Source organism: Protopterus annectens, chromosome 7.part0, assembly GCF_019279795.1.
Source record: "Protopterus annectens isolate FY-2018-M chromosome 7.part0, PAN1.0, whole genome shotgun sequence".
In the NCBI taxonomy this organism is placed as follows: Eukaryota; Metazoa; Chordata; order Ceratodontiformes; family Protopteridae; genus Protopterus; species Protopterus annectens.
This window is the reverse complement of record NC_056739.1, coordinates 1592911262-1592937561: the sequence shown is the minus strand read 5'-3', so window position 1 is coordinate 1592937561 and position 26300 is coordinate 1592911262. Positions and strand designations below refer to the sequence as shown.

At 35.1% G+C, this 26300-nt stretch overlaps 1 protein-coding gene across 2 annotated transcripts in view; it reads left to right on the top strand.

Moving 5' to 3' along the window:
* Positions 1 to 26300, top strand: part of FGD3 (FYVE, RhoGEF and PH domain containing 3) — a 1715774-nt gene that overhangs the window by 1278243 nt on the left and 411231 nt on the right. For both annotated transcript variants that reach the window (XM_044078146.1, XM_044078147.1), the window contains exon 15: positions 24624 to 24689. In XM_044078146.1, coding sequence (XP_043934081.1) covers positions 24624 to 24689 — 66 coding nt within the window. The remainder of the gene's footprint in view (positions 1 to 24623; positions 24690 to 26300) is intronic.

Genomic DNA, 26300 nt, shown 5'->3' with positions numbered 1-26300 from the left:
AAATTGGACATGATTTCTTGAGCCAGAGCAGATTTTGCTTCAGCCATTCTGTGTGGGCTTGTTGAGAGCTCCTTAAAACCTCCCGCCTCCCAGTCCTTTTCTTGAGCTTTTGTACCCTCTCTACTGTGAAGAATGCTGCAACAGCAATATAGAAGGACATGGTACAGTTGTGTAAAATGTACCGTAACAGTAGATGTTCTTCTCTTCACTGTTGCAGTATTTTAGACCTCACCTGGTTAGAACTTTCTCATCTCTTATCCTATTCCCAGCTCAATGGCCCATACATTACTTTACCAACTGGGAAAAAACCCAGTCCTTCAAAACGTAATACAACCTTACTCCAGTAATTGTGTCTTACATTCCACTAATAAATCACTATTACATGTAAACAAAGCCAACAATACTGCTAGTAACTTACTGTACTCAAATTATGTAGCAAAAGTCTGGAACGCACTAACTCAGACTATTAGATCTACAACTAATCCTGCATACTATTTATATCTATATGCCATTCAGTTGGTGGGGAAAATTTTGTTATGGCAACCTTATTATGGTGTCCCCTCTCTTCAGGTCCAGATGATCTAGTTATTCAGAGGTGTCTCAACACAACTCATCCACCTTACTTTGGCAGTAGCCTGTGGTGGGGGGTAATGAAGATGGAAGTGCATAGCCAGATGTGGTCTCATCCTCTCAGCAGCAGGGAGCTTGGTCCATTGCCCATGCTGGAACAGCCACAAGCTGAGCAGTTGTTAAAGGCTAAGGACAGTAGAACAGTGTACAGACACATGACCAGACTGGAGCACCTTTTAGGGGAAATTGCAAATTTACTCGTCTGGTCAGCCTCAACCGTCAGGCCAACTGGGGATGATGTGGCCCGTGAGAGCAACTGCCACAGTCCACCAATTAATGATGAATCACTTCATGATGCTGCTCATACCTCACATTGTCCCAAGCCTAGGTATCCCTTTCCTATTATGTCCAGCCCCACACTTTGTAAGTTGTTCAGCCCTCCTTTTTACCATTTGAATGCCATCTGCATGTGTCTGTATAACCCTTGTCTCTCTATCCTAGTGTGTGTGTATGTGTGTGTGTGTGTGTGTGTGTGTGTGTGTGTGTGTGTGTGTGTGTGTGTGCACGTGTTTTTTTCTGAACTGTTGTATGCTTGCCTGTCTGTACCTGTACATTGACCTACCTCCCTTCCCTTGTTTTCCATTACCCATTTTCCCTCTTCCCTACCCTTTGCTGTATATAAGTAAACGAGGACCTGCCTTAAAAAATGGACACCAACCTTCTCCTAAATCTGCAAACATGTATTTATTGTCCTTCATTGTGTCCCTTTACTTCCTTTCTTTTTTTCTGCTTCCTTTTTCCTCTCTTTTTATGCATTCATGTATGTGGACACCATAGCAATGTAGCTGAAATTGCTTTATAGCTGTGTATCATCATGTGCCACTGTGTGCTATCCTGCTGTCAAATGCTGTAACACCATTCACACACACACACACACACACACACACACACACACACACACACACACACACACACACGCACACACACAAACATACACACAATGTAAGTTATGTATATTCTGCTTTTTTCTCATATGCAGTGGTTTGTGGAGTAAAGTTTTCACCTCTTGTGTGAATTGTGAAAGATGACAAGAGGCTGCTGTATTTCTTCTACAAAAACACAATACTGCCCTCACGTTTGCCTTACACTTCTGTATATAAGTTTTGCAGCTTGGCCGTGTCTACTTGCATATTTGCTGTGCTGCTCTTCTGTGTAGAGCTAAGCACAGTTACCTGCATGAAGGCATTGCCTGTCTCACTTTATAACATGGTGTATATGTACTACCACACAGTGCTGTAAATTTCTGGAAGCCTTCAGCAGGTATTCTGCAAAACTTTATAAATCCCAAGTTTATTTTCTGCTTTTGGAAGTAAGCGTGCGTTTTGTAGGGAATTTAGAGTAATCATTTTTAGTCAATATTTAATCTTGAGATGAGAACATTACATGTTATGGCTTGTTTTGCTTCACTGATAAGCAGATGTGCTATTTTATAAGATTTATGTATTTGATCTTACTATTTTGCAATTGGATTTCTGTGTTTCTGAAAAGAATGACATTGAACTAGTGTTATTCTGTTCCTAGATATTTCTGCAGTGTCACATTGGCAAGGGGTATTTTTAGAAGGTCTTACTTACCCATGAGGTATTTCTTTTGAAAAAGAACTTGTGGTGGGGTATTGGAAAATACTTTAAAGTCCTTTTAGACAGATACTTAGAGAACCAAAATAAAACTTAATTTGAAAAACTGCATTTGGCTAAGGTCTGAATTTGTAAGGTATGGGTTGTATTCTGAAAATCATCTTTAATATCAAAAATCGTAAGGATGCCTGAGTGGTCTAAGGTCCAAAATGCCAGACTCAAGCACTAATTTCCTTCCATGGCTGATGGATGGGCATTTTAGTCTCCAGATGGAATTGTGGGGTCAAATTCCACTTCTTACAGATGTTTAGAGTTGGGGGTTGGCATAATGATTACGGTGTTTAACTAACAAACACAAAGTACAGGGTTTAATTTTATCCTTTGGCCATTGTTTGGTTATTTGCTAAGTGTGTAATAGTCTGTAGACTGATTGCCTAGTATTTGCCTATGAACCTAAAATATTGCTGCTTTTAGGTGTTATTAATCCATTTTAGATAATATGTGATTGGACAGCATGTAAATAGCAGCTATATTACTAAATTTGGTGTGGAGCCCCTACAGACTGACTGCCTGATAAAATGTTATATTGTATTATAGGGTTCCTATTAGATGACCGAAGATGCATTCTTTCAAATGCGTCTTGGTCAAACTTGAAAAGATGAAAAGGCAAAATGATGAAGCGGCAAATAAGCAAATTCTTTCCCTGGGAAAGAAATCGCTTGGCCATGTCCGTTACTTTGCCATTTTCGTCACTATAGTGAGATCTCAAAGTTGGTATATTTAAGTAGAGGATGTGTGGGGGGCACAACCCCCTCACATAGGGGGGTGTGGGGGCGAAGCCCCCACTTTATATTATGTCTAAAGTGTTTTTTTTTTTTTTTTGAGCAGCATTTTTTTGCCTTGGAAAAAAATTGCTGTTTTAAGCGTTTGAGTTTGTAAGCTTTTGCTTACATGGGGTCGATAAATTATTGTTCGCTTTTCTAAGCATTCAGTGATTTAATATAGACTCGTATTATGCATTCTAACATTTGGTCATAAATAATTATTTTCTAGAATTTTCACTAGAGAGTATATGTTGGTTAATGGTCAATGGTCACTGGGTTCTAGTGGGTTAGTGACTTTGGGTATAGCCTAGTAAGAGTATACTTGAAGCTGTGGGAGGATGAAGATCTGTGACGGAGGAATGCATAAGATGAGGTTGCATAGCTTTAGAAAACTTGGCTAGCAATGGGCATATAATTAGATAACAAGGATGGAATATAATTAGCTTTTGTCAATATCAGTTTAGAGCATGTTTATAACTGAGACAAATGGTATCTGTAGATACAAACACATAAGTATTAGCCATTTATTTACAGTGTAACTAGTAAATTTAAAGAATTTGAAGTGTGTTATATGAGAGTTAGATGTTCTTAAGGAGCTGGCATATTAGAACATGGTTTCAGCCTCTCAGCTTTGAATAATTCTAAAATACAGATTAGTAATTAACTTGGGGTTAGGTTGTTGTGGAAGACACCTTTCACAATGGGGGTTCAGAAAACATTAAGTTTGGAATATTGTTTAGGGTTTCAGTGGAGAGAGTTTTCTTATTGTTTCTAACAGTTTCTAAACTTTTAAAAAGTTCTCCCATGAATTTCCAGAACAGTTTTGAATGCCCATATTGTTACCCTGGACTTTTCTGCATCAAATGATGTTCTTAAGGATAGTCCTAGTTTAAATGAAAGCTAATATATGATGTTGTCGGAAGGGTCAGCCTTACACAATTTTCCAGGCATTGTCCATTGCCTAATGTGAGATCTGAGGTCTTATATTAGCAAATGGCAACTTTTTCTTTCAAGTCTTTTTTGAAGGAAGAAGGCTATTATAGATGGTTATGTTATACTGTAGAAGCTGAAAAATGCAGAGCTAATTCATTGCCATTAAAAAAGAGACTCTTTCATGAGAAGCACATTTCCACTGAATTAGGTATGGCTCAAACTGAGCTGAGTGTAGGCAGAATTTCAGGAGTCCTAAATGACAAAAACATGCATACTGATAGGGACAGTACTCACATAAAAACATTTGGAAAACTTGTACCTCCAGTCATTTTCAGGTATACTAGTATTGGTGAGGGGTTAGGATGTTTTGGTTCATTCCAGATTAAGTGACGAAGAGAGAGAGAGAGTCTTGTTTAGAACAGATTTATTTTCTCCCGGTCAATTTAGGTAGAGGTTACCAAACAGAATAAGCATATTAAATTCTTCATTTTTTTGTTTTGAAACACTGGTTTGAAGAAATTCCATTTCTTGTATTTTTCTGTGTTGTTCTGTATCAGTTTATTTCATGCTTGATGGTTGAAAGTAATGGGTATGGATTATTTGTTCATCTCTATATAGTTTCCATAACTCGGGTTTTACATTTCAGTAAAATTTTCAGGATTTCCTAATTATCAGGTTGTTTATTGAGTTCCTGTGCCCTGTATGAAGATACTGTTGATGGCTATGGAGCTTACAGTAGAAAATTTCTTAAAAATGTCAAGTATTTCAGAAGTATTCTCAACTTTCATGGGATTAGCAGTTTTCTCAGTGAAGGTAATATTATTGACATCCCAAAATTCTTTTTTGCTACTTTACATTTTTCTCATGGATATATTTCCAAACACTTACTATGAAAGTGATGGCATTTGCAGAATATCTTGTTAAACCATTCTTATGATGGAAAGACACAATATATAAATGCCTCCAAACATATGTGTGTGGGGGGCGGGGTTAAACCCATTTCCTCAAAAATATCAATATGCAGTGTTTAGAAAGCGCCCCCATGAATGTCATGCTAGACACATCAGTAATTATAAAATGTATTACGCCATAATAAATATGTACTCAGCCTCAAACAGAAAGGAAGGGGAAAACCTAAAACTATTACGTGATTAGTGACAAGCTAACACCACAAAACCCAGCATGACGGAAACTGATGATTATAACTGTAACTCTGTTTGACCTATGATATATAAAGCTATTAACTAAATTATTATTCACATTCAGAAATAAACTACTGGGCAGAAGTATGTTCTGTGGTTTATATATTTCTTAATATATTCTTAAATTTGTAGATCCACATTAATCTATTGAGATTGTGAATGAATGATCTAGATCTAAACATTGCAGAACTTAATTTAACTGTTTTTTTTTCAGGAAAGCCATACCATGAACTATTTATGGTATGTTAGAGTTTTCACATTCCAATGACTGCCATCCATGTGATAACAAATGATATCCACCAAAATATATAATGCCCACATGGAATTTCCTTCAGTACTGGGGCATAGAGTACTTCCTCTGTCTTGGCAAACACCAGCGGACAGAGTGTGACATCTAAAATAACAGAGAGTACACATGCAACTTGTGTTATGTCTTCAGACATTTATGTACTAAGTATAGATAATAAATTAGGAAAAAGGAAAGACTAGATAGGCATAATCTTCTTCTGCCACCTTGGAAATGTAATGAAAAAGGATGTTGACCTCTGGTATCTTTAGGCACATTATTCATTTTTAGACTGATTGTAGCTAACTGTCTCAATAGTGAGAAGTAGTACAAGGTCATCAGTTTGCATTTCTGCTTAATCCCCCTCCCCCCAAGTATTATCAGTTTTTCTCACTTCACTAGCTGGACCTTGGGTAACAAATCCCATTTCTCTCACCCTTATGGATGCTTAGAGGAGTGGTAGTGTTTTTCAGTGTATGTAAATAACCTTCCATTCTCTCATTCCCCTTATGGCATGACATTTCAGGAAATATCTTTGATATAGCCCTTTTCTACTCTTGATAAACAGAACAGCACTGCTCAAAATGATCTCTCTGTCAAAAATCAAGGTAACATGGTAGTAAATGTGAATATGATAGAACATGGAATGTGTAGGAGCATGCTTCAGGCACATCCAAAACTACAAATGTGTTCAAAGCACCTATTAAATTTATCTCCCACTGAACATTCATAATTTGAATCAAAACCTAAAATCATCATAAATGAAAATGCTTCTGCGTGCATCTCTGAATCCACTAGGTTAAGACCTTATTGGTGTTTTGTGCTGATTTGTGCAAAAGTCCCTAGTCTACTACTAAGAGATACCATCATAATTGTAGAACTGACTAGTACAGACTTTTCTGCAAAGCATGTAGCTAAATAATAGATAATATTTGCAGTGAATAAAGTATCTTAGGCATCAAAAGTTGCCTAATTATTTCATGCAGCTATTCCATGGCCAGTTATAGTATCCATCGTATGCCTTTCTATTAGCCATCATACCCTGTGATTCACAAGTATATAGTTATGAGGCCATAGAACTCTTACCTTCATAGGCCAAATCCTAGTATATGTTCTGTCATCTGATAAGCTCACCAGCACTGCACATTCATCCAGAGACTTGCACATAACAGTTTAGACTCTGCCACATTGACACAGTAACATAAATATTTTCCTGCTGATAGAGCTGCTTACCAACTACATGTATTAACAACTAGCTATAGCATAAGGATATTTGTATAAAGGGAAAATGTATATTCTTTTCCTACATCCTAAACCCCATAACCTGTTGTGCCATATTAAAAAGCTAAGTCGCTGGCTTCATAGCCAATGTAAAATTTGAGGAGGTAAGAAGAATTCCTGTTTCATGCAATAATTAGTGTAGATGAAGTGCAAAGTTAATGACCCTTTAATTTCTAGCATAGTTGTCCACTCATAGTGTCCAAGCTACATCTTTTCATATCCCACCGGAAACTCATAAAGAGACACAAATAGTTGTAATTCTAAGCTGTCAAAGTTTTTTCAGCATGCATCACTGATGTAGGACTCGGAAAAGGGCTATTGCACATAGCTGAAAATGATAGCTAGAGCAAGCATTATATTCTCTTGATTTGGTTACCATAATTTGAAACTGCACTGAGTCAGACTAATAAAGTCAGCTATTAATCTTTTCAAATGTGTGGGAATACTGCATAATGAATTATAATCCAAGTTTGAAATGGATATTAAACAGTAAAAGCCACAATTAAAGGTCACTTGACTTGTTAAAACAGGGCATTTTCTCAACTTAAAACAGAATACCGTGAATATCTAATCCCAATTTAGTAGGCTAAAAGGCAGTTCTCTGACCTGGAGGGATATCTTGTTTAATGTAGCTAATGTGCCATCTGGTGCAACTACTTTATTTAGGTTTATGGAGTGTTTTAGTAAATACAGTTCCTTGGAATCAAAGGGCACCAAAAAGCTGTCTGCTATTTTATCCAGTAGCCAAAGTAAGTCCACTCACATTAGATGCCCCACACCCTCAACCTAAGGTCCCAAGTAATCCTCTGCCTAGAGCTCTGTAAATATGTGTGTGGCCAGAAGCATAACATTCTGTCTAGAAAACTTACTATGCTCTATGTTGTTTTTAATTTCTCCAAGTCTTTTGGGTTTCTAATACCATGACAGGAGTGGACCCCATTCCTAAGTCAAAGTACGATTAAAGTTAATGAAATTAGTATTGTTTCACTCTTTGATGTTAGCCAAAAGTGCTCTTCACAGCACCCGCAATGTGCCCAGTAATCATTCCTTCTGCAGTTCATATGGTGTTACATGAATTGGTAACATATCTAAAAACAATTGTAAATTATTTTTTATAAGACCAGTTGCTCCTACTACTATTGGAAATGTCTGGGTATCTTTCTTCCACATGGCTCTCGTTTCTGCCTGCAGATCAAGGTATTTTATGACTTTGTGTCTCTCTGTACGCAAGACACTGTAGTTACTAGGTGTGATGATTTCAATGATCAATGCTACTTTTCTCTTCTTCTCTTGGACCACTATATCCGGTTTTCTAGCATCTATCTTTTGAACTGTTGATATTGGGTGATCCCATGTGATATAAACATCATCATTTTCTTTTTTTTTTCAAAACAGGTTTATTGTTTTAACATATAAGAGAAATATCATACCAATTTTATACAAGTAATTAAAAATAGGTATTATTATAATATTCAACAAAACAACTAAAGTATTTACAAAGACATCCACTACAATCAGATCAATTAATTAAACTAAAATACCATGCTATTGAAATTAAAATTTATTTAACAAATTTTGTAAATTATCCCATACAATAAAATAAGATGTTTTTCTATTTGTTCTAGTCCTAATTGTGTTTATTTCCATATGGCACACTATATTCATAACATTTTTAAATTCATTGAACGAAGGAGGTGTATCTGAAATCCAATTTCTAGTTATTATTTTCCTAGCCACTGCTAGAATAGACCATAACAAGGGAAGCTTAACCTTTTTAACACTTTGAGGTACAGGTGTGTTGAATAATATAAGAGATTTAGAAATAATGAAATTATCTGTTAAAAGAGCCTGCAAAAATTCATTAATTGACTTCCAGTATTCTTTCAATTTTATACAGTCATAAAACATATGAGCCCAGTCAGCATTAATTTCTACATTACATCTCTTACATAGATTATCTTTATTATTTATTTTATTCATCATCAAAGGTGTATAAAAATATCTATGTAAAAATTTCCATGTATAAAGTCTCCAGACAATGGAAGATGTAGTTCTATAAGCAGATTCCAATATATATTGTTTATCTTGTTGATTTGGTGGGTCCCCATTAATAGAAGTGAAATAATTCCAGTATGAATCTACACTGTAAAAGTTTCTTGTCTGATAACTTTATGTATGTATGAAAGTTTACCTTTATCAGAAACTTTATGTTGTAAATTTAATATCAAGTAATCAATCAGTGTTGGAATAGATTCTTTAACAGTTATAGACATTAAATCTATTTTATTAATGAGATGTTGTCTAAAGGTCTAAACCTCTAACCAGCAAGTTTCTCTTAGATCAAATTCTTGTTTTAAGAAATCTAGATTTTTAACTTTATTATCAGATATCAACTGATACCAGTACTTTAGATCATTATCTATAGCTAAATGAGTTCCTTCAGAAGTAGATGACAAAAGCATACCCTGAGTATACATTATAGGAAATACAATAAAATTCCATTCCCTATACTTAGGGTGCATGAATATAAAGTTACGATAACTAATAATAATATTTAATGGGTAACAAACCATATGTTTAGGTGTAATAGGTGAAGTACAAAATTCCTTTAGTAACCATAACATGGAGTTATTTACAATCATATTTTTATGTGTTAAGGAGATTTTCATGAAGTGTATACTAATTAGCTCCCAATAATCTTTCCATTTTGTGACATATGACTGATCTATTGATAAAGTAATAACTTTTACAATAGAAGAGATAGTATATAAATTAAAGTCTGGAAAAGAAATACCCCCTTGAGACCAGCTATTAGTATGTTTCTTTATTGCAATCCTAGGTCTATTAGGTGCCCATAAGAAATTTAACATTAGTGTGTTCAGTTTCTTGATAATTATTTTTGTAGGTGGAAGTATTATTGATTGTATTAAGTATAAAATCTTGGGGAATATTATCATTTTAATAATTGTAAGTCTCTCCTCCATAGTAAAAAACATATTATTCCAGGTATTAAAAGATTTTGTATATTAAGAAAACAGGTATTATAATTATTATATATAATAGATTTAATATCTTTAGATAGTATTATACCTAAATAAGTTATCTGACCTGAATTGGGTACATATTTAGTAAAATCACTAATGAGAATATTTTTCGTGTATATATAGGTAGTATTTTAGTTTTTTCTTCATTGAATATTAAACCAGAAATACTTTTAAAATTCATCATGTTATCAAATAGAGACTGTATAGAAGAATTAGATCCTGCTGATGTAATTAGAACATCATCTGCAAAAGTTGAATTTTGGATGTTGTATTTTCATCTATTTCAAAACCCTCTATGTCAGTACTGTTTCTGATCAAATTAGCCCAAGGCTCCATTACTAAAGTGAATAATAGTGGAGAAAGTGGACATCCTTGTTTTGTACCTTTAAGAATGGGTATTTTTGTGAAACATATGTTCCTACCTTAATATAAGCCAACGTTCCTTTGTATAAATGTTCAATTAGATTTACAAATGCATCCGAGAAGTTTGTGCACTTCATTAAGGTAAACAGATAGTCCTAACTTACTGAATCAAATGCTGAACTTATATCAAGACTAATAAGTGTTAAATCTTTCTTTTTCCTATTTGCAAAATCTATTAATGTTAAAGTTCTTCTTATATTATCAAAAGTATTTCTATTTACAATGAAGCCTGTCTGATCTATATCTATAATGCCGGAATGATTGTCTTCAATCTATCAGCAAAGATATTCATAAACATTTTATAATCAACATTAAGTAATGAGATGGGCCGATATGAAGAACATCTAGTTGGATCTTTATTAGGTTTTAAAATTGGTGAAATAAATGTATATTGCCAAGATGGGGGGGGTTATTAACTCAGTTTGGGCCAAAATAAAAACCTTATGTATTAATGAATATGTATTTTTAGAAAGGATTTTATATATCTCTGGTATAATACCATCATTACCCGGTGCTTTGTTTGATTTAAGCTTATTTATTTGTGTAATAACTTCTGTATATGAAATACTCTTGTCCAATAGTTTAATCTGTTGTTTATTAAGTTCTTTATTCATATTTGTGGCTATAAACTCCTTTATTTTATCTTTAGGTTCCATGTTAATATTATTATGGTTAATTTTGTGAAAGTGATTTCTAAATTCATCTAGTATTTCTGGTATACTAGAAACATTCTTCTTTTCCTTAGAGAAAAGATTTCTTTGATATGGTTTTGTTTATTCAACCTTTTGTTTTATTTTTAAGTCTATGTAAGTATTTGGGGCTTATTGAATAAGACAAAACTTGTATTCTCTAAAGTTATTTTAACTTTATGAGTTAAAATTTCTTTGTATTTCTCATTTAGTTTGTTTATTTCTTCAATAACTTTCTTGTCCATAATATTTTCTTTATTATTATGTTTATAAGAGTCTAATTTACTTTGAATATCTAACAATTCCTTATCCCAAGATTTCCTTTTATTATTATACCATCTGATACTTTGTCCATATAGATATGATTTTAAGGCATCCCAAACATAAACAATGGAGACTTCAGGAGTGTTATTTATGTCTAAAAAATGTTTTACTTCTGAAAGTATATATTCTTTATAGTCTTTTAGTTGAGTTAAGTATGCTGGTATCCTTTTGATCTGAACATTATGAGTATTTTTATCATGAATTCAAAAACAATTGAATTATGATCAGATATAGGACATGAAATGATTTTGGAATTAATTAAATCTGTTACCATCTGGTTAGAAATAAAGACCCTATCTATTTTTGAATATGTTTTGTATCTGTTAGAAAAAAAGATGTATGGTAATGATTTTGAATCTATCTGATTATTAATATCATTCAAATGATAAGAATTAGCAAAATCCTTTAAATGTTTTGCATTAGATGTAATTCTTCTCTTTCCTATAGTGGTAGTATCACTTTCATGTAGTATATAATTAAAGTCACCAGCTAAAATAATATCTCCTATAGAGAATGATATGATCTTATCAAGATGATGTTTCACTGTATTAATACCAATTCCAGGTATCCAATATACATTAATTAAAGTGTAAGTCTTCCCATTAATTTGTATTGTAACCATACAAAACATTCCTTAGTCATCCTGATAAGACTTAATGGTTTTAGGAATGGGCATACTTTTATTCCATAAAATAGCCACTCCTCTTTTTTCTGAGTGTGCTCTGAACTAACCAATACTGTATATTTGTTTGTGGCTAGTTTATCAATATCTTTTTTCAAGAGATGGGTTTCTTGTAGGAAGACTAAGTTGGCCTTATGCAAATTAATGTATCTTATTAGGCTTGCCCTTTTACATGGATTATTCAATCCATTAATGTTTAAAGAAATTCCTTTTAAAGATGTCATTTGGCATTTTTAAAACTTAAGAATCTTATGATCAAAATAACAAATAACAAGATAAGTAATGTTACATCTCCTCCTTTAGGTGTACCTTTAAATATAGCTGGACTTATTGAATCTCTTATGGGATTTCGTATAGGATTCAATTTTGTTTGTAGTGACAATGAATGTACAAAATATATTGTGGATGTCAAAACTATATACAAATAACAATGAACAAGTGAAAATAATGTAAGGATTAAACCTTGCATCCAGCCTGGAGTTATAAACTCCAACTTAGAGTAGTATTTACCACTCAAGTTAACCCCCTACCCTAAGCAGCAGTACGTCAGCTACCACCTTATCAATTTAATACTAGTTATATTTAACTGAAGTTAACAGTTTTCAATTCAATTATCTAGCAAGACAAGAGTACACATTTGGTAAAACAGCATCATATAAACTAAAATAAACTTTTTTTTTTAAAAAAAAAACTATTCATACTACTATATACATCCATGTAATATAAAACACTTGTATTCAAATAGCATTCAAATAATCTTGATGCTAGAAATCAAGAGGAGAGAAACATAAGTTCTAACATTCATTTAAATCAAAAACTTTGGCTAATATAATTCAGACATTACATATATTAGGATGTATCTATTTTCTGTCATGTAAATACAGTTAACAGCTTCCAAAAAAAACCTTGAATTGCTTGTATATGAGCATTTACTCAAACTCATTATTGCCAATAGAATAAAATATTGTATTCATAGAAATTATTATAAATCATACTTCATAGTTAAGCAGATTCTCAGAAACATTTATATACATATCTACATACACACACATACACATACATATATATATATCTGATCTCACTGAGTTGTATCTTTACTGAGCACCATCTTACATTGCTGTCCCTTCAATAAATCTGTCTGCTTTATACAAAATAATGCACAGCAAACACATTTTAGTAACCAGATTTTACAAACATGCTATACTACTGCTTTAAAATATATCACATGACAATTTCTTCCAGTATAGAGTTATAAAATTATTTATGCTTGTCAATCAGATGAATTAAATGAGTTATAGTAATGTATATGTTTGGGACATAGGTTTTTAACACATATTATTAATCTGCTATTCCTGTATCTGTGATGTGTCAGTGTGATATCTAGGTCAAAGGTGAGACCAGCTGCTTTCAGCTTCTCTGTGAGAATTCTGAGAGTTGAAGCTTTTGAAGTAGCTCATGGACACTGTGCATGAGACAGCCCACATCCCAGATTGTCTCTCTTAACATTTTGGTGGGAAACTTATTAAAACTAGTGACAAACATTCATTTAGCAGTGTAAATGCATCTAAACATGACAAAACCTTCACAATGCATTCTACAGGTTATTACAGACTCTATGTAAGTGAAATCAAGCCCAAAATTATTAATAAGTAACAAGACTCAACATTTTTGTCCCAACTCAACTCCTATGCGAATCTTATTATTTACTGTGTCTATATGATCAAAAGTATTTCTATATATTAATAAAGAAAAGAAAAAGAGAGTAGAAAGTAAAAGGGTATAAGGCAGAAATAAAAGAAAATGTAAGAGAAAGCTATAAGAAGTATATACAATAGAATATTACTTACTGTTTATATTAATAGAGTTAAAAATAAAACATATTATTTACTATTATTTAGTTCTAATTATTATTAGTTAAAGCATGACAGATTATTTACAAACAAGCATAAGCAGTGTAATCAAGAAAGTATAATTAGGTAGTGTCATTCCTGCATCTGTGATGTGTCAGTGTGATATCTAGGTCAAAGGTGAGACTAGCTGCTTTCAGCTTCTCTGTGAGAATTCTGAGAGTTGAAGCTTTTGAAGTAGCTCATGGACACTGTGCATGAGACAGCCCACATCTCAGATTGTCTCTCTTAACATTTTGGCGGGAAACTTATTAAAAACTAGTGACAAACATTCATTTAGCAGTGTAAATGCATCTAAACATGACAAAACCTTCACAATGCATTCTACAGGTTATTACAGACTCTATGTAAGTGAAATCAAGCCCAAAATTATTAATAAGTAACAAGACTCAACATTTTTGTCCCAACTCAACTCCTATGCGAATCTTATTATTTACTGTGTCTATATGATCAAAAGTATTTCTATATATTAATAAAGAAAAGAAAAGAGAGTAGAAAGTAAAAGGGTGTAAGGCAGAAATAAAAGAAAATGTAAGAGAAAGCTATAAGAAGTATATACAATAGAATGTTACTTACTGATTATATTAATAGAGTTAAAAATAAAACATATTATTTACTATTATTTAGTTCTAATTATTATTAGTTAAAGCATGACAGATTATTTACAAACAAGCATAAGCAGTGTAATCAAGAAAGTATAATTAGGAATAGCATTTGAAGAACATATAAACTTTTAAAGGAAAAAAAAAATGTATCAAATTACTGACCTTATTTTTCCTCTTCAGAAAGAGAAACAAGTTAAATCACAGCTTGCCATTAAATCTCCAGATATTTTGACTAGTTATGAAACAAAACATTTCTTTGCACACAGAGAATAACTTTGATTAAATCTTTTTCAAAATATTTGTTGCTTCTTGGAAATGCAGGAACTATATTTAAAAAGATTAATAATAAAATAAAATGATGAGAGAGAAAAAAAAAACATAGTACAAATCATTTGTTTTTTAGTCTCTTCTTCTTCTCTGAAGTCTTCCATGAAGTTTCAGTTGCCAGTCTCTTTAACGAAGGACTAGCCCATTCCATTTCTTCTATTTTTTCCAAAATCTTATTTTTTTTGATAAACAGTAAACCAGAGTCTAAGTCATCGAAAATTTTAGGACCATCAGGAAGGAAGATTTTAAGCTTGGCAGGAAACAGAAGGTATGTTTTAAACTGTGCTTTTAAGCTCCCTTATTAGTGGCAGAAAAACTTTTCTTTTAGCTAATACCATGGAACAATAGTCATTGTCAAACAGCACAGTTGTTTCATTAATCTTAACAGGAGCTTTAGCCCAAGCAGATTTAAGAACCATCTCTTTATCAAAGATGATAGAAATCTAACTATAACTGATCTAGGATAGTTTTGTTAGAGTTAGTATTAGCTATAGATCTATGTGCTCTTCGATACCAAAAGAGAATGCTTCTGGTAAATCTAAAGTTTTAGGGAGCCATGTTGTTAAAAAGAAGTAATATTGTTACCTTCAATATTTTCTGGCAGTCCAAAAATCCTAATGTTATTGCGTCTAGATCTATTTTCCAGGTCATCCAGCTTTGTTTGTAAATGTGTATTTTGTTTCAGCAGAAACTCAATGTTGATTTCCTCTTCTTGTATTCTATTTTCCATGTCATTCACAGCTTCTTCTATGCCTGTCATCTGGATCTTCTGTTGTTGCAGGTCCATATGTAACAAGTCTATTTGTTTTGTAGTTTTGCTATGAAAGTGTCTATTTTAGTATCCATTTTATCCATCTTAGCAGTAAGTTGCTGGACTATAATTATCAGAGACTGAAGTTCTTTCTTGATGCTGGAGTCTTGAGAATTTGTCTTACTGGAACTCATTTCAGACTGATAAACTGACAGGAAAATTTCCAAAGTAATTTCTGACAGGAATATTATTAAGATTTCCTTTCTTTTTTAGATATAGTTCAAGAACTATATAAAACAAACATATTTAGAAAGAAAATTACTTCAAAAATTATTTTTTAAGTAATTAATTCCTGTCAATGTAATGAAATTGGTGGAGCTGAAGAAATCTGCTGCTATCCTGTAACATCATCATTTTCTATGATTCCTTGTGGCTCATGTTTCCAGTGTTTTTCAGCCACTTTGATACCATAATGTTTGCACAATCTCCAGTGTAACAATCTTGCCACATTATTATGTCTTTCAGTATACAGTCCCTCTGCCATTAGTGTGTCGCAACCAGCAATAAGGTGTGTGACTGTTTCCAGTTTGGTTTCACAAAACCTACATATATCTGTTTCTCCCACATGTTCAATGGACTTTGTAAACCAGTATGTATGTAGCTCACTATCTAGGGCTGCCAATATTAACCTTTTATTTCTTGATGCAAATTCAACTCTCCTTAAGCATTCCTGCATTCGTTCTTGATCAACATGAGGCTCTTCCAGAAGTTTTCTATACTTGCAACTATATTTATGTTTTTTCCACATTTCCTGCCTTCTCATTTGGTCCTTCACCTTATATTCTTTCTTTTGTTTTTTTAGCACATTCAGTTGCTGCCTTGTTTTTATCTAGTTCTGGCTTAATTTCCATTCCTGCTTGACGTCGATATGCTTCTGCTAAATTAAGCAGAGATGTCATCTTAGATTTATTCTCCTCATGTTTCAAAACTTTCACCACATTTGGATCCTGTGAGATCAGCAGATATGTGTAGAGTCCCATGATTGCAGATCTGTATTTGTCAGCTAAATGGGTCAACTGATGTGCAGTCATATCTGACCGATACATTCTAAATAAGAACAAAGCCAACAAATTTTTATCTTGGCCATGGATCCTGCTCAGATTCCATCTGCTATTTAATGTGATTGATTTATAATCAGTTTATCAAAAATAATTAACATGACTGCAATTGTTGGTAAACATTATTATGTGAAACAATTGATTGACAAATGCCTCTATACTCCCATTCAGATGGATAACTTCTATAGCTCCCACTCCAGTGTAATCAACTCCAAGCTCTCTGCATCATGTGGAAATTACTATTCTTGTATGATGCAAACGATGATAGAATTGTTTTTCCAAGTCAGTTTGAATTAATTGTGTCTCAATTAGCTTTAAATTGATGAAGGTATATATTACCAAGATGATCTATTCATCACTTCGGTATTACTGAAAGATACCCATATATTCCCCAGTGTAAAGTGGCTATGCAACCCAAATGTGACCCACAAATTCGATTTATATTTGATTTATTGGGGGTGATTTACTGACTACCTCTGTCCATCAGAGACATAGGAGCCAGACCAAAGGTGAAGTTCCGATTACCAATCCATTGGTCCAAGTTGCACTTAAATTGGGGTAGAGGGAACTCTACTTCAAATGGATGGGGAACCTGTTCCAGGAAATGGGAATTCTCTGAAAAAATATTTATCTCTCCAACATTTCCTTTCCATGTAGCAAGCAAAATTTAGGTCTTTTAATCTAGTAATTCTGATTATGTTCGTTTTGTGGATGTGCAAATGAGTCATCAAAACAGTGTCCACAGATGCATTGTATAATCACCTCACAGAAGTCTGTATGATACAGAGTAAAGAGACATGATTTTGAGGAGATCAGCTTAAGACTCTGTATTTTCTCCCTGTATCCTTTCTGTAAGGAACCTTTCTGGATGTTCCAGTTGCTGCATGTGTTTGATGAGGTGCATACCAAACTGGGAATTATACTCTATGATGGGCCTGATGAGGGCCAAGTACAGTGGTATGATGACCTTTCTGGAACTAGATGCCATGCCCTTGCTTATAAGTTGAGCATGACTGAAGGATTTTCTTACTACCTTGAACACATGTTGGGTCATAGGTTAGGTTACTGTTTACATGAGTTCCCAGATCCCTGACTAATGATTCAACATTTAAGAGTGTTTTATTGATGATGTAGTTAACCAGAGTAGCAGACTTCACAAAATGTACTATAATGCATTTCTTTTTTTTTAAACACCTTTATTGAATTATCGCTTGTGACATAGGTAAATTTACATTCATATAAAAGTAATCAAACTATATTAACATAACAAACATTATACTTCACATACTATATTGCTATTTATACAATGACTCCCTATTACTATTTGAAAATGTGCACACTGATTGGCCCAGCCCAATCAGTGTGCCCATTGTAAATCCCACAATATACCAACGGAAAAAGGTCCGATCACCCAGACTTTTTTCCGTTGGTATAAAGTGCCCCAAAACCTTTTTTTTTTTTTTTTTTATGATTAAAAAAAAAAAAAGGGAAAACGAAGCAACGGAGACTTTCTTTTCTCCATTGCTTCTGTTTCAAAGCATTGATGTACTGGGTATGCATGGGAATGCAAGTCCCATATGCATGCGCAGTACATCAAAATGAAGAAGCAGTATACCACAACCGGCAGAAGAACAGTAATCTGCCGTTATACAAAGACATTATTTAAGAAAAGTAAGTATTTTTTTTCTTAAATAATGTCATTGTATAATAGCAATAACCAACTCCAAGGTTGTGTTATATTGAAGATTTACTCACGGTTGCCTTTGTTTCATCACTTGGGATTCGCCTTTGTGATTAAACCACACCAACTGTGGGTAAATCTTCAATATACCACACCACGTCATCGGTTATTGCTTTAATATCATATAACCTAAGCAACATTACATGCATTATTCAATTCCTGCCTTATTTTTTTAAACAAGAAACATCTTTAGTAAACCATTACTTACTACATAGACAATCACACAATTACACAAAGGAAAAGAAACCACACCAACACAATCCTAGTTGCAAGCATTTTACATCACAAACCATACTGACACACTCCCATCTGCAAACATTATACATTTCTTGGTATTCAGTTTTAAGTAATAGCTTTGGTAGCAAGCATTTGTCTGTATTATACCTTCCTGAAGGGTGTTATCATCTTGGAGGGGATTCAATAACGGCTCCCAGTTTGCAATCAACTGCAAACGTGACTAGCCATATGCCTTTGACATTGGCTTTGGCATCAAAGAAGTAGATGCCAAAGAGGAATGGGCCTGGCAGAGAGCCCTGTGTGACTCCACTGGTGAGCAGGCTCCTTGTGGAGGTGGCCACACCAATTCTAAATTCCTGGTCTTATTAATGAGTCAGTTAGCCATCCGGTGTGTTATAAAAGGGTTTATACATAGTTCTGTAAGTTTGTTGACAGTGCCTGAGTGGGGTATTGTATCAAATGGCTTAGCGAGATCAAGGTAGGCAGTATGCAGAGTTTTCCCCTCATCCATTGCCTTAGTGACCTTTTCAAAGAAGTCCACCAGATGCAGTAAGCATGACCTTCTTTTAACAAAGCCAAACTGGGATGAATTCAGTGTCTGGATGTCTCCTATGTCCTTCTTGATAATTTCTATGATAATTCTTTCCATGGTTTTGCAAATAACACTAGTCAGTTAATGCATCCATAGTTTCCATGATCTGTTGAAAGTCTTGCTTTATGAAGGGGAATAACCATTACAGTCTTCCCTTCATGTTTTACAAAGACTGTTTTAAGACTGTGTTAAATAATGACTGCAGGGGTCCTGATAAGTCATATTTTACACTATTTAGGAGGCATCCTGGGATATTATCAGGACCAACTAAGGCTGTGTTCTTGGCTTTAGTTAGTGCAGCCAGCACATGCTACCTAGTTATAGTTGGAGGGAGTTATGTTTTAGGGTGTGATTGGGAGGATGGTTGAGGGTCAGAGGGAATAAAGTTGGAACTGAATTTGTCTGCTAACATGTTGAACATATTCCAAAAACACAAGCGGACTCAAGAATGGCACAATTCTCCAGGATAAAGTGTAGCTTATTAACAAATCATAAGTGCTTTTGCAGCTCCTGCTGCTTCATCAGATGATTATGATTTGTTAATAAACTACACTTTATCCTGGAGAATTGTGCCATTCTTGAGTCTGCTTGTGTTCTTGGATTCTGCTGTTTTATTTTTATTGGACTCATTTATCCAGAAAGGTTGGTGTTAGTGTTTGTTTGTGTTATATATTCACCATATTGCCAGGCTTAGTGAATGAGATACCTTTAATCATGAGTTCAGCACACTGCTGTGTGCTGCCCTTGAGATTTCTGACATAGCTGCAGAAGGCCTTGTGGTTATCTTTCATCTGCAAGGATATCATAACTTGAAAGTTGGCTTCGCTTGACCTAATTAGACCACTTATTTGTCTATTTACTTTGATGAAAGAATTTTTATCTTTATGGGAATTACCCTTCCTGATTTTTGCCATATTTTTTTCCCTTTTGTTGTATATCATGTTTAATTTGGGATGCTGCCAGGGTGGTTTGTTTCTGGGGGTAGTTATGGGCTTACTTCTAGTCGGTACAGCTGCGTCTCTGCAGCCACTGACATGGCTGTACACAATTTCTGAGAGCAGTACAACATAGGCTGGTCTGTTCTTGGGGTTTGGAGAGGCATTCAATTTTAACAAACCATCAGTTAATAACAGGTAATTTGCCTTGGAATAGTTCCTAACTGTTACTGGTTTTAACGGGATTACAGAGTTGATTTTAATTTCAAAGGAAACAGCTTTATGGTTGCCTTAACAGGGAGGACAAGACATGGGGGGGTGCAGCATTCACCCATATTTGTGAGCATGAGGTCTAGTATGTTGGAGCCTCTAGTGGGCATTTTCACTATTTGTTCAAAAGTGTTTGTATTTACAAAGTCCAGGAATCTCTGTGTCTGTAGATTTGAGGCCATGTAGGATTCTCAATCTGTAGAGGCGTAGTTAAAGTCTCCCACGAGTATGGTGTTAGGTTGGTTTATAAGTGTCTCTAGTAGGTCTATGTATGCATTGTGAGCTTCTTGAGACATGGAGGATGACCTGTAGATGGCCAGGGCATGCTGTGGGATTTTGTCTATGGTGATCTGCACTTGGAGGGACTCAAGCACATAATCCCATTTGACCACCCTAGAGATATGTTTGCCATTGATGTATATTGAGACACCTTCAACTTTAGCTCTTGTCTGTGCAACTATTGGTCAAAAAGTGTGAAGGGCAATGGAAACATGCACTGCCAGGGTACTCTCTGTAGCTTTAGATGATGTCTAAGACCATGCAATACTTAAATAATGTCTTCCTACTGGCAAAACTACATGCACTATCAATGTCTCTTCCCCCCAGTGGCCTACAGCCATTGAGCCCAAACTAAAAGAGGCACTCTGGCCTTTCACTGAAATAGAGACCTTCACAGCAGAGATGCCATCATAGCTGGGAAATATACTGTCAAAAAATGATCTACACCATTTATGTTACAGCAATGCAAATAGAATACAGACAATGACCATGTATCAAAAAGCAACAAAAAATAAATAAATAAATACATAAACAAATAAATAAATAAGTAAGGCTCATTGAAGAGGAGAAACAGGAGAAATACATCTTGATCTGACAACATCCTAATATTTTGAAACATTTCCAATTGACATACAACTATAACTTACATACTATAATAAAATACAAAACAGGAACTTAAAACGGAAGTGCAAAACCATTTTGTAAGAATTACTTGGGATACATCTACAGTCACAGACTGTTCCATCAAAGACTTGGCTGCAGACATTTGGTGAAGTCAACGGACATTTCCACAGTTGCTGCATTGTGTTTTGTGAGGAACAGTAACCATGGAGTTTGTTAAAGTTAAGTGGATATGGAGGACTTTGATTCCACATGAAACAAATACAGTCATGTTTTATCAGAATCTTATGTACTGCCTTGGTCATAAAATATTTGTCTTTAACAGACTACATCCCATTAATTTAACTTACCTTATAAGCCAAGGTGACTTGCTCTGAATGTTAATTGTGACAGAATACTTTTCCAAAGTACTACATCACTGCAGCAGCTTCATCTCCCAGTGACTTGAGCATGACATCCTGGCTAGTCATTATTCATATCACAGTTTACTTTAAGAGACACTTTCTGTTTGTCTCAACTACATTGCAAAACACTCAGTACAAAGCAGCCAAACCAAAAGAAAGTGTACTGCGAATATATTCTTATTTCAAGGTACGTCTACAGATAGGCTCAAGTCAAAAATTAGCAAACTTATAGGGTGGTCACGGTGGTGCAGCGGTTAGTGTTGCCGCCTCACAGCAAGAGACTCTCCGGTTCGATTCTCGGCTGGGGTGCCTTCTGTACAGAGTCTGCATGTCCTCCCTGTGGTCGTGTGGGTTTCCTCTGTGTACTCCGGTTTCCTCCCACATCCCAAAGACATGCAGTAGGTGAATTGGACACTCTAAATTGGCCCTTGGTGTGAGTGTGTGCATGTGTGTGCCTTCTGTGGAAGACTGGGTGCTGGGCTGGCAACTCGACACCATAAAACTCCACTGCCAATCATGAGCAGACAGGTGATCCACTGTGGCGAACCCTAACCGGGAAAAGCCAGAAGTAGATATTCACAGCATTTCATGTCTCTGTCCAATTCAGTGAGCCAGTTATAACAATGTATTAAAGGCCTAAGTTCAGTTTGTCTTGTTTTTCCAGTTACCAATGTTTATGACTCTGCATTCATAGATATCTTAGGCTGTGGTCTAGGCAGATCACATACTGTAAATTGCACAGGATAATTGGCCCTTTTACACATCCACTGCATCAGCTTGGAACATTTTATCACTCCTTTTACAAGGAGACAGTCTTTGGCTTCATCCATAACTGTGAATAGTTTTACATATGTACCCCGCTGCGTCTAACCCTTGCTGAAGTACTATTTAGTCTCAGAATTTTTTTTTTGTCATTGTGGTGACAGATAAGTAAGACTGTTTTCATCCATACAGCAACTCTGTCTGAAAAAATGCACTTTCCGGTGAGTCCTCCACCAAGAAACCAACATCAGAGGAAACTTGGGCCTTCTGCAACACTGACTAACACTGTAAATACAACAGAAATTTCACAGATACTGCCCAGTGCTTATTTAGATGTAAAAGAGTCTTCACAAGCAATACCCAACAAAAACCTTTTCAATCAGCTATGGCCCAAAATCCATTTTGGTCAACACAGAAGGTCTTTGGCTAACAAAGTTCACAGATGACTGCAAACTGGGAGCCATAATGGAGTAACCTAATGGTGTAGACATTCTACAAAAGGGCCTCACAGAGACAGATGCTTGGTGTCAAAGTTATGGCCTCATGCTCAATGCCAAGAAGTACATTGTCATCCCCTCTGGGAAAAAACTCAGTACTCATGAACTACCACATAGGTGGCAGCTCACTAAACACTAAAAGTGTGATAAGAGACCTCGGGACACAGGTGGACAGTAGTCTCTCCTTTGATAACCACATCGCCACAGTAGTCAGGAAATCCTTCTACGTGGCACACCTCATCACAAAAGGGTTCTCCTCTAGAAAAAAGGAGGTCATTGTTCCTCTCTACTCTTCCCTCATCAGACCCATTATAGAGTACAATTCCCGTTTGGCATGTATCTCACAAGACACCTACAACAATTGGAAAGGCCACAGAAATACCTCACTAAGAGGATTACCAGCCTCAAACAGATGCCATATGCAGACCGCCTCAAAAAACTCCAGCTCTACTCTGTCACATATCGCCTACTCAGAGGCAATCTCTGCCTAACAGACAAAGCTATGTCAAACCCAGAGCTGTTGGACATGCTACACTTAAAGAAATCCCAATCTCTCCAAACTACATGCTCCAAGGACCCAAACCTTGTCACCACAATAAACAGAACATGCTGGAGGGATAGATTCCTGTCCCAGAGACTTCCCATACTATGGAACAAACTATCCATTCATGTCAAGCACAGCTCCTCATTAGCCATCTTTAAGAAATATCTTGACGACTGGATGGGAAATAGAAAATTCACCCCAAGGATCACTTCTGCAGCTCTGTTTGATAGGGGCACAGGAAAATAATTGTATTGGTTGGCGAAAGCCAGGGAACCTTTTTGGCTAGACTTATATAGGCCGCAGGGTCGACAGCCTAGTACCTACCTATAAACCTATGAACCTAAAGATTCCATAGTTACCTTCTAACTATTCTGTTAATGCGTCTGAAGCTGAAATTATTCCTTCTAACCCTGTTCTACTGTTTTATTTTAAGTTCTCAAGCAAATACTTGTTTTGGGCCAGAAGGACTTCACTTGCTCCCCACTCACTAGGAGTCAAAATTCTACATCAACCACCCAGTACCAAGTGGATCCAGATGTGAGCAATACTGCTTACACACTGCTTGCATGTGTCAATCCGTCATCAAACACAGCTCAGTAAACAAAGACTGACATGTTTGCAGGTTGTGAACAAATGTTATTTTGCTAATGAAATTTTCTCTGAAGCAAGTGCTGCAATGTCAACAGCTTGCATTGGTTACTGGGGTGCTACAGACTTTCTGCCAACATGGTAGGAAAAAAGCAAACATTTCTAGAATAGTGACACAAAACATCTCTAACCAGTATTATTTTAACACTGGTAATTCATATTCCAAGAAAATATAAAACAGTTGGCTAATTGACTTATTTAACTGCATTTTTCTAATCTGCTTTGGTGGAGATTGAATTGCTTACAACTTTCATCCTGGTAGCATAATTGGAATTCATTACATGTTACATTTTACACTAAAGAAAGTGGCCAAATCTGGAGAAATTATCACATTCAGATTTCAGGATCATTCATTTTTTTTTTATTTTCCTCTTATTTAATTAAACAAGTAAAATGACAGCCAGATACGTATGGGTAACATAAGATATACACAAAAGATATTGCCCTATTGTATGTTTGTAATAGAATGCTCTCTTTCTCTTTTTTTCAGGGGTTTGGAAGAGCCAGTTCTTTGGAGAACATGTCTGGAACAGATGGACTTAGTCCGGCTTGCACAGTAAGTATCTGTCATTCATTCCTTCATTCATAAATGATTTACATTATATTTTAGTGTTCCCTCAGTTTTGGGAAATTTTTCCTTTTCATTGTGCTTGTGCAACCATGGATTTGATATATATATATATATATATATATATATATATATATATATATAATGTGTGTGTCTGTGCGTGTGTGTATGTGTGTGTATAAAAGCTTTTAGGAGTGTCAGGGGTTTACCCCCACATAGGAGGTGCAGTGGGGCTCCCCTATAAAAATGCTTATTAGCAATTTTTTCTTTTTTTTTGGTTATTTGTGTTTGGCACCAGGTTCTTTCCTGACTTATAACTTGATCATTCATAGTGGAAACTAATTCAAGTCAGCATATTATTTTTCAGGTCTCAGTGAAGGAGGTATAGTTAGCATTCATTGCAGATGAGGGTAGCATTCTGTGGCTTCCCTCACCTTTGCCTCTCTGAGTCTCTGTTTCCAGAAGCTTTTAAGCTACTGAGTATGTGCACTGCTTTTGCCACTGCTGCTGTGTTTGTGGATTTTATACTACACAGTATTTAAAACTGTAAAACCATTTAAGGATTTAGACTTTTTGTTCTGAGTTATACCACCTTTATTGTGGTGATTTGGTCTAAAAACTTACATAATTTCAGAATTGGTTTCAACTTGAGGAAGAGGAGGCCTTTAATTGCATTTGATGTGAAAATGTATGTATTTTGGGTTAGTTGTGTCCCAGGGGGAAAAAAGGAAAAATATTTAGATAGATAAAAAGATAGATAGGTAGATAGATAGATAGATAGATAGATAGGTAGATAGATTAGATAGATAGATAGATAGATAGATAGATAGATAGATAGATAGATAGATAGATAGATAAACTTTCTTTTAAAAAGGTGATTTTTTTGTGATTGTATTTAGCATTAGAAATGCCAAACTATAGTAAGGTCATATTAAGTCTAATGGTTTGAATGTCAACTTTCTGTACAGAGTATGCACATCCCCCAGTTCAGGTGGGTCTTTATGTTTCCTCCCAGACTATAAAGGCATGCAGTAGTAAACTGGGTACTCTATAATGGCTGAAGGTGTGAGGTGTGTGTGTGTCAGTGAAGAATGACTGTGGCACGGCTAGCATATGACACTCCAATTCCAAGTACAAAATGGGAACAAGCGAATTGATGGTGATGCCATCCTGAAGGTTTTAGAACAAGAAATGTTACTTAATTTTCATCTAGTTGTTGCACAATTCAATTATTATGTGTCTGACAGACTTTAGTATAACGTAAAACAATACGAATAATTCAAATCCTATAAAGTTGAATTTTTATTTTGGCAAGTATGTCAAGTCCAGTCTTTGTGCTATTTGCAGGTGTGATTCATCCTACAAATTCTCATGTTTCTATAGCAAAAAAGTCTTACTTTGGGCACGTGAAAAGGAGCCAACCCTACCTGAAGGAGTTTAGGGAATTGCTTCCTCAAGCACATTATTTCATTTCTGAGTAAGTTTTATTGTATGAAACTGCCCATGTAGCATATTTCTTTGGAAACTTAACACGTATTCCCACTTAAAATTCAGATGTCTTTACTCAGAAAAGAGACCACTGTGTAAGAGTATAACTGT